The 14,172-nt window shown below is 44.0% G+C and overlaps 1 protein-coding gene across 3 annotated transcripts; it reads left to right on the top strand.

Annotated features, from left to right (window-relative positions):
* The first annotated feature begins 3,343 nt into the window (after window positions 1-3,343).
* On the top strand, window positions 3,344-13,902 carry RPS15A (ribosomal protein S15a). 3 transcript variants are annotated; one of them, XM_026003176.2, is made up of 5 exons: window positions 3,344-3,462; window positions 4,501-4,638; window positions 5,254-5,333; window positions 8,467-8,552; window positions 9,960-13,902. In XM_026003176.2, the coding sequence occupies exons 2-5, from the start codon at window positions 4,506-4,508 to the stop codon at window positions 10,051-10,053; spliced, it is 393 nt and encodes a 130-aa protein (XP_025858961.1). In that variant the 5' UTR covers window positions 3,344-3,462; window positions 4,501-4,505; the 3' UTR covers window positions 10,054-13,902. The 3 variants fall into 3 exon arrangements, with proteins under 3 accessions (XP_025858961.1, XP_072609875.1, XP_072609876.1); XM_072753774.1 differs by lacking the exon at window positions 3,344-3,462 and adding an exon at window positions 3,465-4,068; XM_072753775.1 differs by lacking the exon at window positions 3,344-3,462 and adding an exon at window positions 3,589-3,810.
* Window positions 13,903-14,172: the final 270 nt, after the last annotated feature.

A 14,172-nucleotide genomic window follows, 5' to 3' on the forward strand; every position in this document is an offset into this window, starting at 1 on the left:
TCAAATGGCACTTCCGTGAAGTCTTTAGCAACTTCCCAGGCCAACTCTGCATCCTCCCAACACTTCACATAGGAATCCCATATAGCACACTCCCTGGTATTTTTTGTTTTTTAAAATATTTATTTGACAGAGCACAAGCAGTGGGGAGTGGCAGGCAGAGGGAGAGGAAGAAGCAGGCTCCTCGTTGAGCAAGGAGCCCAATGTGGGGCTCAATCCCAGGCACCACTTCTGGTATTTTATTACTACGGGGTCTGTTTTCCCTCCTGGGATCTGAACCTCTTAAGGTAAGATACCTATTTTTGGCCTCTCACGGTCTGGTACAACAGGGGGCACATGGAAGACACTCATTACAAGTTTGTTGAATGAATGAATGAAGCGTAATAAAGAGAGTGGGATGGTGCTACTTTTCTATTTACTTATGGGAAGGCTCTTGAAGGAAAGTGGGTTTCTTAACTCCCCACTCTTCCTAATGCCCTTAATTAAGATGAACTCCACATTTTTAGTAAACAAAACATGTAAATGTGCAATCAGTTCATCAAAATGATTTTCATTAAAAAAGCAAATGGGGGAAAAAAAACCAGGGCACCTGGGTGGCTCAGCTGGTTAAGAATCCAGCTCTTGATTTTGGCTCAGGTCATGGTCTCAGGGTTGTGAGATCCAGCCCTACATCAGACTCCATGCTGGACAAGGAGCCTGCTTAAGATTCTCTCTCACTAAAAATAAAATAAAATAAAAAATAAATTAAAAGATTCTCTCTCACTGGGGCAACTGGGTGATGAACATTTTGGAAGTCATGTGATGTAATGAGCACTGAATATTATAGAAGACTGATGAACTCTACCTCTGAAACTAATAATACACTATATGTTAATTGAATTTAAATAAAAATGTTAATAAAGATTTCTCCTCTCTAAACAAAAAATAATTTAAAAAAGCAAATGGTGGGATCCCTGGGTGGCGCAGCGGTTTGGCGCCTGCCTTTGGCCCAGGGCGCGATCCTGGAGACCCGGGATCGAATCCCACGTCAGGCTCCCGGTGCATGGAGCCTGCTTCTCCCTCTGCCTGTGTCTCTGCCTCTCTCTCTCTCTCTGTGTGTGACTATCATAAATAAATAAAAATTAAAAAAAAAAAAAAGCAAATGGTCCTTTTGTAATGTAAATTATAACCAGAGAATTCTATATCCTAGAGATGTGCAAACTGAGAGTTTTGCTTTTCTCAAGGTTCATTTAGGTAATCTATAGTCCTGGTGTGGGGCTTGAACTCATAACTCCCCAGATTAAGAGACACATGCTCTACTAGCTGAGCCAGCCAGGCACCCCTCAAGGTTAATTTAGGATTTGGGATGGTGGGGGTGTGGTGGCCTGAGAGACTGTAACAATAACTAATGTTGATTGAACCCTCACTCTGCCAGGTTGTGTGTTAATTTCTCTATTATCTTTTATTGAAGTATAGTTGATATACAATGTTATATTTGAGGTGTGCAACATAGTAAATTGACAATTCTGTACATTATGCATTGCTTTTCTTCAAACACCCCAAATATACTCCACCTCAGGCCCTTTGCTTTACTTTTCACTCTAACTTGAACATTTCTCCAATTTGTTGGGAAGCTTGCTTCTGGCTTTCCACTGTAAGTGTAGTTACCATCTGTCACCATACAACATTATTATAATGTGTTAATCCCTTTTATATGGATTATTTAATCTATTGTCACAGCAACTTCAAGTGATTGCAAGCATCACTCCCATTTTATAAATGGAGAAACTGATTCTCCTATTCATTTATTCATTAAATATGCAAGAAAGGTCTACTGTATACCAGATAATTTTTCTAGAAGCTTTGAGTACAGCCGTGAACAATGCTGACCGAATCTGTTCTTGCTTGGAACTTAGTGGAGACAGGTAAATTCATTTCCAATATTTCAGGTGGTAAGTGCTATGGAGAAAAATTAAGCAGGGCAATGGAGTTAGGGGGGAATGGAGAAAGCTCTGTGAGTGTGTGTGATTGAATAGAGAGCTGAGGAAAGCTGGAAGCAACCTTCCTGACAAAGTGGAGAAATGTTCAAGTTAGAGGGGAAAGTAAATGCAAAGGCCCTGAGGTGGAGTGTATTTGGGGTGTTTGAAGAAAAGCTAGCTAGGGAAGAATGGTGGGGAATGGTCTGGTGTGTCAGTGGGAGGAGACACGTGTGCACATCGCAGAGGACCCTGAAAGCTTTCATAAGGATTTAGATTTTGCTGAGGGTGATGGGAGCCCTCGGAGACTGGGTGATCTGATTTGGGTTTCAGAAAGGTCATTCTGGCTACCATGTGAAAAAAACAGGGGTGAGAGGGGAGGTCAAGGGGGAAAGCAGCCAGGTAATGAGGCTATTGCAGATATTTCGGATATTAGGTAACTAGCCTTAGGTCACTCAGCTCCAGAGAGGCCTGAGCCAGAATTCACTCACTTCCAGGGTATGACCCTGGCTTCAAGCAATATCTAAAACTTCCTGTTGTTCCCCCCCCCCCTTTAAAAATTTTATTTATTCATGAGAGAGAGGCAGAGACACAGGCAGAGGGAGAATCAGGCTACTGGAGGGAGGCCTGATGCAGGATTCGAACCCAAGACCCCAGGATCACGACCTGAACGAAAGGCAGCCGCTCAACCACTGAGCCACCCAGGCGTCCCCTCCCTGTTGTTTCCATTGTTAAAATTCGTAAAGTATTTGGTACATGTCAGACATTGTGCAAATCCTGTGCCCCATTAGCTCATCTGATCCTAAAATAACTTTTTTTTTTTTTTCTTCCTGTGCAGGCTCCATGCCCAGTGTGGATCCCAATGCTGTCCTTAAACTCATCGCCCTGAGATCATGACCTGAGCTGATATCAAGAGCCTCACGCTCCAGCCCCCCCTTGATAAATATTAGGAGGTAAAGTATTATTATTATTATTATTATTATTATTAATCCCACCTCCCCCGTTTACAGGTAGGGAAGGTTCAGAGAAGAGACGTCAAAATTCGTTCTTGCCCCGGTGCAGAATTACAGATAAAAAGCTACCAGCTCAGAATCCTGAGTGTTAAAAAAAAGAAAAAAAAAAAAAAAGGAATCCTGAGTGTTATCGATTTGCATGGGTCCTTTCAGGCTCGCAATGATAAATACGCAAATGTAAACATCTAAGTGGCGAAGGCTTATTATAAAAATTAGCAAACATCTGGGCCCTCTTCCTTTTCAGTTTCTCAGTCTGATAGATGAAGCGCTAGAAGGGAGCGCCCTCGGTCCTTCCCCAGGGCCTCACCTGGAGCGGTCGATTCTATCGGCTCTCTACGCCTCACCCCTGGAGAGGCTCCGCCCCCTTCCTCCGCGGTCTTTCGCCAGGCGACGTTTTTTTGGGGGCCCGCCTGAGAAAGTCTCGCGATAGGCCACCCGCTTCCCATAACTCCGTGCGCTCGCCCCTCCCGTCCTCTTTCCGCCATCTCTCCGAGCCGGTGAGTATTTCTCTCCGAGCGGCCCAACGCCATCCGTCAGCTATCGGCGCCATCCTGCAGTCTGAGCCTCGACTTCGGTGCTCTCTGATGATGCCAGAGCCTTCTTGGGCGGAGGATGTTGCCCTTGCGGGGGGCTTAAGCCGACGTGGGGGAGAGTCAGTCATGCCGGTCCGCCGCACGCTCTGCACTTTGGGGGAGTCCGGCCTGTGGAGCGCAGGCCGCAGGACTGGCGGGAACCGGAGCTGCCACAGCCCCGACTTGCGGCCTTGCGGCCCCAGGACCTCCGCTCGGTGGTTGGGGCAGCGCCTTGGCGCCGGGCGGCGGGAAGCCTCGGGGACGGCGGCCGAGGTGGGCTGTGCAGCCTCCCGTTCCCGCCCGCGCCGTGTGAGCTTAGGCGACTGGGAGGCCGCTGAGCGGGGAAGACTGCTTCCGCCCGGGGGCGGTCTGTGGGAGCTACCCTGGGTCTTCGTGGCTCCGCAGTTTTCACTGGTACTTTATGCAGCTTGGAGAAGCAGGTTGGGTCCTTCCTGTGGGAGCTTGAGGGAAGGCCTCCACCCTTCGTCGAGGCGGGTGCGCGTACAACGTTCCTCCCTGTTGGCCGCTGTGGTACGATCGCTGTCGGGACGCAGATGTGGGCTGACACACAACGGACGTCTCCCTAGTTACGGAGTGTTCGTGGAAGTGGCGTCTTTTGGGTGTTAGGACGAGGCTGACCTCGAATGAGCGGATTTAAAGGACAGTGTTGATAGTACAGGGGCTGCGAGACTTGACGGTTTTTGGGAAAAAAACGTGCCCTGTGATGGTCACTCCCCTTTCTGAGTGAGTGACTGACTGACCGACCGACCGGCCACTTGATACGGTGGTTGTGGTGGCTGACCCTGCGCCGGGGATCCTGGGGAACCTGCCTGCTTGGGAGCTGGGACAGCAGCTTCGCCGTATGGGGGCGGAAAGAAGAGGAGGTGTTCGCAGTGGAGTGATGGGGTGCCTTTTGGTGTTGGGGATGCCGGTAAAACCTCTTGTGTTCCCTTCCCTGAACAGCCACCATGGTGCGCATGAACGTCCTGGCAGATGCTCTCAAGAGCATCAACAACGCTGAAAAGAGAGGCAAGCGCCAGGTTCTTATCAGGCCATGCTCCAAAGTCATCGTCCGATTTCTCACTGTGATGATGAAGCATGGTAAGTGTGTCGTGTGTCGCTGCCGTGTTCTCTGTGTTTCCACGTGAGACTATTAGAGTCTGCTCAGTAGATGTGAAGCGTGCAGGAGAGGACTGGGAAGTTGGAGCAAAGGGGCAGTCCTGCTGGGGGGACCAAGGCAGTTGAGTTGGGGTGTGGACAGCATAGTTTGGACTGAGGCTATTCAGGAAGCACTGAGTAGGGGCGGTTGAAAAGAAGTTTGTGACGGTTGCTCTGCTAGTCGTTTGGGAGCTAAGGTGGCCTTTCTTTATGAAATAAGGCAGCTGCAACATGTCCTTGAACATGCCCTGAACTCTTCATAAGGGCCTCGTGATGGGAAGGAGGATTGTTACATGTCTTGGGAGGGGCAAGGGGAAAATAATCCTGCTGTTAGAATTGCAGGGTGGGTTATTTTTGAGTGATGGCTCCTAAATTTGAAATACTAGGCTATGAAAGTTTTGATTCATAACAACCATCTATCTAAACTGATTAGAGAAACAATCGGATGATGTGAGAGGAAAGAATCTAGGAGGCAAACAGTGGGAGTACGGGAGCATACATATTTAGGTTTGTCTAAATCGTTGCCTTCCGTTTAATACAGCCAGTTATGTTCTGTAGGTTACATTGGCGAATTTGAAATCATCGATGATCACAGAGCTGGGAAAATTGTTGTGAACCTCACAGGCAGGTTAAACAAGGTAAGGATTGATTTCATTTCCTACATAGAAGATTCTTCCTAAGGATTATCAAACGTGATGTCAAACATGTTGTAAAACCAAATTAGTGTGCTTGCTCTATCCAGTTAGGTTAAAAAAAAAAAGGAATTGATTAAAATCTATTAACTTTTATATCACACTTTGGTTGATTTGTTCTCTGAAGGTGTATTTGCTCTAGAATTGTTAGTTGAGCTGGTGTTTGGGGAGTATGGGCTAGCTGAAGGGAGATGCTGGTGGGTGGGGTGAAAGGAACACCTGATGCTGTAGTACTGGTGTTTGCATATTGGTTGGTATGCCGCCCGCCCACCAGCTTGAATTTGTGCTGCCCAAGGAGGACCTTTATTCTTATCTGTAATATCTGTAAATAACTTTGTTCGTCCTCTCTCTTGGTGATTATGTTGTGGGTTTTGAACAGAATGCAGTTCTCTGACAATATTTTATTTTTGCTGGTGTGGGCTCTACTGGTCTCTGAGTTTTTTACTCCTCTTCAGTTTGATTTGTCAGCATAACCTAGTGGATCTATGGGATCTGTTTGACTTTGTGGCTTACCTTATTGTATGTATTTTGGGGATAGGTATCTATAACAACTTAGGGTCCCTGAATTGCATTTTGTGTTCCGGTTTCTAGCTTTCAGATTTGCAGGGAGCCTGATCTCCTTTGGTCCAAGACAGATGAGGGGAAAACCGGCCCAGAAATGAGTTGTGGATAGTGGCGGGGCCAGATTTAATTGGTGAGGATATTCCCTGGTCCAATAACTCGTTTTACAAAGTTTGCTTCCCTGTATAGTAAACTTGCTTCGTGTGTGTGGGGAGATAACCTAATAGATGAAAAGTACTGGATGTGAAGTTTTTACGAGCGATTAGGAGAGTTTGCAAGTTACTTTTGAGACTGGTTTTGTTTTAGTTGTTAGCTGTTAGACTCGAACCTCAAAGTAGAATTTGGATTCACTGTTGCTGGCTCTCACGGTGTGTTCTTGAAGTAGAAGACTTTCCCTAATTTTAGGAGTTGGGAAGCTGAGATAGGAGTTACGCTTGAGGTCCCCCAAATAGTTGGTAATGAGTGGGGGAGCTGGTTCCAAGCTGTCCTGTGGAAGACTGACTTGATGTTTAAAAGCAACAACAATAAAATCGTAAGTTGGATAAGTGCTGTGCACCAAATTCCTCTTGAATATTGACCATACATAAAACTTGAGAAATAAGCATGAGCAATAAGTTTGAACGGGGTATTTCCCAAGTGGAGCTCACTTGTGGCGTTCTTGTTCGGTGGTAAAGTAGTTTGAAAAATTCTCGCTTAAGAGGTATTTGAAATCCAGGACCTGCTCCTTAGCTGTCTGATTTTTTTTTTTTTTTTAAGATTTTATTTATTTGAGGGGGAGAGAGAACGAGCAGGGGAAGGGGAGGGTTTAGAGGCTGAGGGGCAAGCAGACTCTACTGAGCAGGGAGCCCAAAGGGGGTCTCCATCCCAGGACTCTGAGATCATTACTTGAGTGGGAGACCGTTCTTTAACTGACAGGCACCTAACTTGGATTCTGTCGGTCTAACTTTGGTTGAGCAAAACAAACTTGAGTTAATCAGTTGCTCTGAAGTTGAGTTTTCCTCCTTCCTAGGGCACTGTCGCCTCAGTTTCCTTTATGAAAGATGGATGTACCCCATACTGTGGAAATTTAATGGGGCAGAGAAGTAAGGTAGTTTTAGAAATTAGATTAAAATTCTGGTTTGGTCACATCCTAAGATCTCTTTGGGAGAGGTTTATTTTTTATTTATTTATTTTTTTGGGGGGAGAGGTTTAAATCTATTAGCTGAATGAGGGATTTTGCTGCTGGAATACACAGAAGCCTGGGTGTGTAGAGTGGAGGCCTCAAAGGTTACCATCATAGCTTGCTTGGAGGAAGGATTGTTTTTCCCTATTCCTGTGGTGTGGGATTGCCCGTGACAATTAAGTGACACTGTAGCTGTTAAGATCCTGTGATGTAAAGGGGGATCTAAGTGGGCCTCCTGCCCTAGGGCATTTGGTGGGCCTGATAGGCCCATTTTCAGTGCTTTGGGTTCAGATCTGCCTGGAAGTTTAACTATTCTAAAGATTTGAATACGTTCTAACCTCATAGGGGTCTTTAGTATCCTTTTAGGCATTTTTGAACTTGGGTGAATGTGGGCACACAAGTGTCTTCCTGCTGCCTTAGTCTCTGGAGTTTACACTTCAATGGTGCTAATCCTGAGTGTTCTCACATGATCATTTCTGGTGTATAAAGAGCAGGAACCTTTCTGCACTGATGGATTTAAGTGTATCAGTGATTTGTAGAGTAGGGATGTGTGTGTGTGGGGGGGGGAAGGGGGTCACATGTTTAGGTCTGATGGAGTTCTTTGATCTCAGCTTTTACTTTTAAACTCTCTTGATCTAATCTGAGACATTGAATAAGCCTATAGTAGGTGCAAATAACCTGCTAGTGAACGTTTCAACACTTACTGGTTTTAGGTTTTGCAGATAATTGAATGATTACAATTTAGTACTTTGGCTCTTGGGGAGCTCACATTGAAAGATAGTTTTTGCTTTCCACTCATTTTGCTAGATTAGTTTGGAAAATTTTGTCTGGGGTTGTAAATGTATCCTGGTAGTTCACTGATGTGGAATACCAGTTCTTAGGTTTTAATTTTGTGTCTGTGGTTCCACAAATTATAATATTTTACGTTTTTAGTTTATAGGTGAATGATTTGAGACTCCACATTTAATTCAGCCTCACTATGTAAAAAAAAAGTTTGACTACAACTTTTGTCTAAGGCTTGGTCTCTTACCTCCTCAAAATCTGGTGGCTTGTTCCGGGACAACTCCCTACTAAATAGAGTACACCATGAACCTGATCTTTCCATGTATTGTCTTGTGTTCTGTCTCTTCTATTGACTTTTTAAATACTTTCTCTTGCCCTAGGTAGGCATAGTCTTAATGCAGTATAAAAGGTGATTTTTTTCAAATGACATATCACAGTTGCACAGAATAGTTACCCATTAAATTTTGATTTGGTCAGTTTATAGAACTATTCAGATGTAAATGCTGTTGGTGTTAACTAAGTTTTGCTGTTATTGGTGAGATGTGAACAGTGTTTTCTGTTACACTTTTACAGTGTGGAGTGATCAGCCCCAGATTTGATGTACAACTGAAAGATCTAGAAAAATGGCAGAATAACCTGCTCCCATCCCGCCAGTTTGGGTGAGTTAATTTTTCTCATTAAAAAGAAATTCATGCTAAGGATTGCTGTGGTGCAGTTTGCCTTGAGCTGAGGTTTTATTGTTTTTGTTGTTACAGTAGTAATTGTCTCCATCCCCATCCATCTTGACTCCAGGATTAGCTCTTAGGTATTGTCACATTTCATTTGCTAGGCTTCAGGGTCTGAGTGAGGCCTGTGAGAGTCCAGGGTGAGAGACAGATTTGTGTCCCCTTTAATGTTTGCTCTTTTGGCTCAGTGCATATAGTTCATACTACGTGTTCTTGTGATCCCATTCTGTGGCTGGAATCACTTCTGAAGCCTAGGCCCCTGGGGCAACTGAGTTCATTCTTGGTAAAATGCTTGCTTTCCTACTTTAAAGCTGTGAGGCCTTGGGTAGCTCATGTCCTTGGTTTCTTCATCTGTGAAAATAGTAATTATTCTCTTAAATTATATTATCACCTGATTTAATTCTGGTAAAGAACTTTAGGATCTGACACAGCAACATAGTAAGTGCTTATCTGTGGTTAAGAACTTTTTAAGTTGCACCCCCCCCCCCCCCATCATGTTTGGTGATGTGGTTGGATTTCCTCCCACTTCATGGTTACTGAATTACATGGTTACTGAATATATAGTATTAGGAGTGAGTCATTTCCTTTTTTTTTTTTTTTTTAAGATTTTATTTATTTATTCATGAGAGACACACAGAGAGAGGCAGAGACACAGGCAGAGGGAGGAGCAGGTTCCATGCAGGGAGCCTGACGTGGGACTTGATCCCAGGTCTCCAGGATCAGGCCCTGGGCTGAAGGCAGGCGCTAAACTGCTGAGCCACCCGAGCTGCCCAGGATTGAGTCGTTTCTGATTGTAATTATGATCCTAATTTTCATACCTCACAATTGGGATACCACCTTATGTGTCTTACTTTGATCCCCATAGTAACCCATGAGATAGCCAGGCCAAATGGGATTTCCATTGTCCACATGACTATCTCTTTATAGTAGCTTGCCTGTGATCACATAGTAAGTGGCAGAAACCATTCAAGTTTATATCAGCACTTTATTGCTTTAAACCCTGTCTCCTTACTTGAGAACAGAAAGTAACATTTTTGAAGTTAAAGTTCAGTTTTTGTTTTCAGTTAAGCTGAATAGCATTGTTTCTCAGTGTTAGCCGAGGGCAGGGCTATATGACTGTGTTGTGTGGCTGATATTGTTGCAGTTGGGTCTTTGGGTTCCAGGATCCATGCCTACCTACAGTGCCAGTGTAAGGAGGCAACATTAGTCTCTGCGTCCTATTATGGGAAGGTGTCTTAAGCACTTAGGAATGTTGGTCTTTTTCTGTACCAGAAAGCCACTCTATGTTGAACTATTTTTAGGAAAAACTCACCAGCATTTTTTTTTCTTAACTCTCCATAGTTTCATTGTACTGACAACCTCAGCTGGCATCATGGACCATGAAGAAGCAAGACGAAAACACACAGGAGGGAAAATCCTGGGATTCTTTTTCTAGGGATGTAATTCATACGTGCAAATAAAATGCCTCAATGGACTCTGGTGCTTCACTCGGTCGTTTTGAACTTTACAGCAGAGTAGCAAGAGCATCTGCAGCTGTGTACAGCCTTTATGTTCATTGGGGGATGCTGTTTCCTGAAGTGAACAAGGAAGTCTTGACTTGTTATAACTCACACCATCATGCTCATGGTTCACCAGAGGAAGTTGTATCTATTCCTGAATGGCTGAATCTGGGTTGAGGTCCAGGTGGTGATGCTTTCCCTTACGGGGTCTTACATTAACCCTGGAAGGAGTGATGCTGTTCCTGTTTTTAGCTTGACAATACACATTTCATCCACTGTTGTTAACTGCCCTAAAAAATATGACCTGGCTACCTGTGGAAGTGTTCATAAGGAAGCAGGCAGGAAGCAGACTAGAGCTCACAGCTCTAGTAAATTCTAGTAAATTTGGATGGCCTGTCAGTAACATTTTAGCAGTATGTGTTTGTAAGCTGTCATTTAGAAAAATGAAACTTCTTTTAAAAACTAGTTTCACTGTAAACCTGTCACAAATGTATTCCTGGAATTGAGAAGAATTCGTTTGCTGGGCCCCTTTACCTGGAGGAATGCTTGTAAAGAACTCAGCCACCAAGAGGTAGGGTGGCTTCTGTGAAGTACACCAAGGCTCCCTACTCCTTTGTAACACCAAGGCTCCCCACTCCTTTGTAAGCAGTGCTGTCCAGTAATGTAACAAGAGCCACATGTGTTAAGTAACTTTCTAGGAGTTCACATTAAACAAAGTTTGGATTGGTTTTTTAATAACATCTGTGTTGAAAATGATGACTTTTTCAACATGTAGTTAATAGTGAATGAATGGAATTTTACTCTTGTAATAAGTCTTGAGATTATGTGTATTGTACATTTATTTACACTTAAAGCACATTTTAATTGGACTAGCCACTTTCCATAGTCACATGTGGCTGGTGTTCATGTTGGACAGCACAAGCTAGACTTGATTCTTGAAAGGTCTGGGTCTGGCCAAGTAGAAAGGAACCTGGATGAGAGCCCAGATCAGGCATTTTGTACCTGGCCCGCTATATTTGCCAGGTAAGGAAATAGGATGAACAAGGCAGCTTACAGCCTTATTAAAAAGGACAGCAGCTACTCTTAATTGTTTTTTAGTGATGTGAGCCAAAGTGAAATGACTGCCAGATTGCAGCCCTGATTTCAAGAACTCTTAACTTCCAATAGGATGTGAGGTGCTAGGAGCTGTTGGATATAGAGATTTGATTTTTTCTTTTCAGAAGAATATACTCTTTTTTTTTTTGATAATTCATTAAGAGTACTGGTAGGTCAGGTAGTTTTCAGCAGTCAGATATCTGGGTAGGGATGTTTAATTATCACTGCTTTGGCTATACGGTGATCTCTGGCAAGTGACAGCTTACATGGGTCTCCCTATTAGGTAAAAAGAAATTACTTCATGAGGGTGCTGAATGAGAGAGCACACTTGAAACAGCGCAGGGCCAGGGCATGGCTCACATTGAAAGAGGTTACTCTAAGATGGAGCTAGCTAGGAATGCCAAGACTGGCCCTAGAGATGTGGCAAGTGATGGCCCCACTTGGTAAAATGTTAGAAGAAAGTTGACAGGTTTTTCTGGGTTTGGGGCCTCTAATGTTTGGAAGATCGTGTGTAATTGACATGAGCTTTAGGGGTTTAACAGACTGGAAATGAAATTTGTATTTCTGTTAAGTAGTCTCAATTTCCTCATCTGTGAAGTAGAAATAATGGAAAACTGTTAAAGGTATTAGGAGAAAGATAAGATTATGTAAAATAGTTAATTTGCACTTGGGCAGCCATATATGCAGTTGAATTTGTCAGAGGTGAAGTAATGCTGAGATTGTAAGCTCTTAGGAGATAGGTTATGTGTTTTTACTATTGTATCTCACCCCTAGCCACATGGCCTGGCGGATGCCCCAGTAAGTACATCTTGATTGAATGAATCCTCATCCTGAGTACTGATATCCACTACTAAAATAGGACAGTCCCCATTTGTCCCTACCATTTACTGTGGGAATCTTATGCCTTTTGAAGTGGTCAGGGATAGAAAAAGATAGGTGCTGAGGTAGGGAAAATTGGGTGGCCAGTTGATGGATTTAATGGTGTAGGTCCCTTGTGTTTATATGAAGTGGGCGGCTTTAGCCATATTTTTGAGGCCCAGTAAATAGAGTAATAAAATGACCTGTGGTCTGGTTGGCCCAGGCCAGACTCTAAGGTTTGAGGGTCTGGAGACCAATGAGGTACCTCCTGGCAGGATAACTTGCCTCAGGTGGGTTGTACTTTTCTGTGGTGTGAACCCAGCATTCCCTCCCAGCTTTGCTTCTGCCACAGGCTGGCAGAGTCCAGGGGGTTAGAGTGGAAGGGAGTGACAGCATGATCATCTGGGCCTACCAGATACACTTTGAGGCGGTGTTGGGGTGGGGGAAGAAGCTCAGTACCTATCCAGACCCTGAATTCTTAACCTAAAGTCTGTAGACAGATGGCAGATGAACTTTCTGAAAAAAACATGCAAAATTGATACCCATATGTTTATCTGGAGCAATTCCATAGAGCATAGAGCCTTTGATCAGGGACTGAAAAATTCAGAAAGGTCAAAACTACCAAAGGCAGCCTCCTGGGAGGACAGCTGTGTCTGGTGAGTGTATCCTGTGTTCTCATTTAGAGGCTGTTTTGTCTTAATCTCTGGATAATGTGGGTTAACTCTGGTAATGGTGCTAGATAGGAGAACAGTCAGTTCTCTGGGCAAGGGAGGTCTGCCTTGGTCCAGTCAACCTCTGAGAGATGATGTTTCACTGTAGGCTAGGAAGTTTGGTTTCCACTCCTGACCCCAAAGGAAGCAAGCTCTGGGAGACCCCAAGTCTGATTCGCATTGGCTTTCTAATCCACTATTCCAACACCCACCAATCCTGATTCCTGAATTGAACCACTATGTGCCCCACCTCTGAGCTTTTGCTTAAGGCCCCCTCTATGCCTTTTTTCCTGTTCCTGGGAGATGTTCCTAAAAGCCGTTTAAAAAGTCACTTCTGCCATAAATCTTACCATGTACTGTTCTACTTTATCTTTTCACCTAAAAATATGAATGCTTTAGTGAGGTTAGTAGTTTTAATTTTTTTTTTTATTTTTTAAAAATATTTATTCACGAGAGAGAGAGAGAGAGAGAGAGAGAGAGAGAGGCAGACACAGGCAGAGGGAGAAGCAGGCTCCATGAAGGGAGCCCAATATGGGACTCGATCCAGGATTCCAGGATCACGCCCTGGGCTGAAGGCAGGTGCTAAACCTCTGAGCCACCCAGGGATCCCAGATTAGTAGTTTTGAGTGTTTACTGAATGTTTATATGCCAGGAATGGAACTAAGGCTTTACATATACAGTCTCATTTAATTTTTATAATTCTATATCGTGGCTACTGTTACTGGCTCTAGTTTTTCTGGTGAAAAAAGTGAAGCACAAGAATTGTGAAGCCATTTGTTTGTTGAAGATGCTATGAAGTGGCAAAGTCAGGCTTTAAATGCACAGACTATCTCCTAGCCCTTAAATTCTGTCCTGCCTTGTGGTCTTTAACCTAACTGGTGTATGAGATATTTGCCATGTCTAGTGTTTGGACTACAGGATGTACAAACATCTAGTCCTTCCCCTCAATGGAGCTTGTTGACCTGTAATAGACTGAGCTCTGCACTGGGGAATCCCTGTTCCCCCATCTCTGTATGACCATTATGTAGTGTATCACAAGGGATGTGGGCGTGTTAAAGTCATCTCTGACCCTCATGGCTGTTGGAGGGTGCCTCTTTCTAATTAAAAAAAGATTAAGACCTGTTTAAAGTGGAATTATCTAGCGCCTGTGCTATACACTATGTTGAGTCCACAGAACTCCTGGACCCAAGAATCCGGAATAGAGTGAGATATGGGTGGGATTCAGTTTGCAAGTTCATTGTCCTGGCACCCAGGTCCTCTCTTTTTATGTTTAAGTGATCTAATAAGCAGTGAAATTGATAAAGAGCACACAGACGATAAGCCAAGGGAGACAGTAAGAAAATGTGTATTTGTGACGATTTGGGAATCAAATGCTGGCCTCAGTGACTAGCC

This window comes from Vulpes vulpes, chromosome 3 (genome assembly GCF_048418805.1).
Source record: "Vulpes vulpes isolate BD-2025 chromosome 3, VulVul3, whole genome shotgun sequence".
Classification (NCBI taxonomy): domain Eukaryota; kingdom Metazoa; phylum Chordata; class Mammalia; order Carnivora; family Canidae; genus Vulpes; species Vulpes vulpes.

Excerpts from the sequence above, each read along its gene's own strand:
- RPS15A (XM_026003176.2), top strand. The coding sequence starts at position 4,506 with ATGGTGCGCATGAACGTCCTGGCAGATGCTCTCAAGAGCATCAACAAC. Across the intron at positions 5,334-8,466 it reads TCACAGGCAGGTTAAACAAG|TGTGGAGTGATCAGCCCCAG; the intron begins GTAAGGATTGAT and ends ACACTTTTACAG. Across the intron at positions 8,553-9,959 it reads CTCCCATCCCGCCAGTTTGG|TTTCATTGTACTGACAACCT; the intron begins GTGAGTTAATTT and ends AACTCTCCATAG.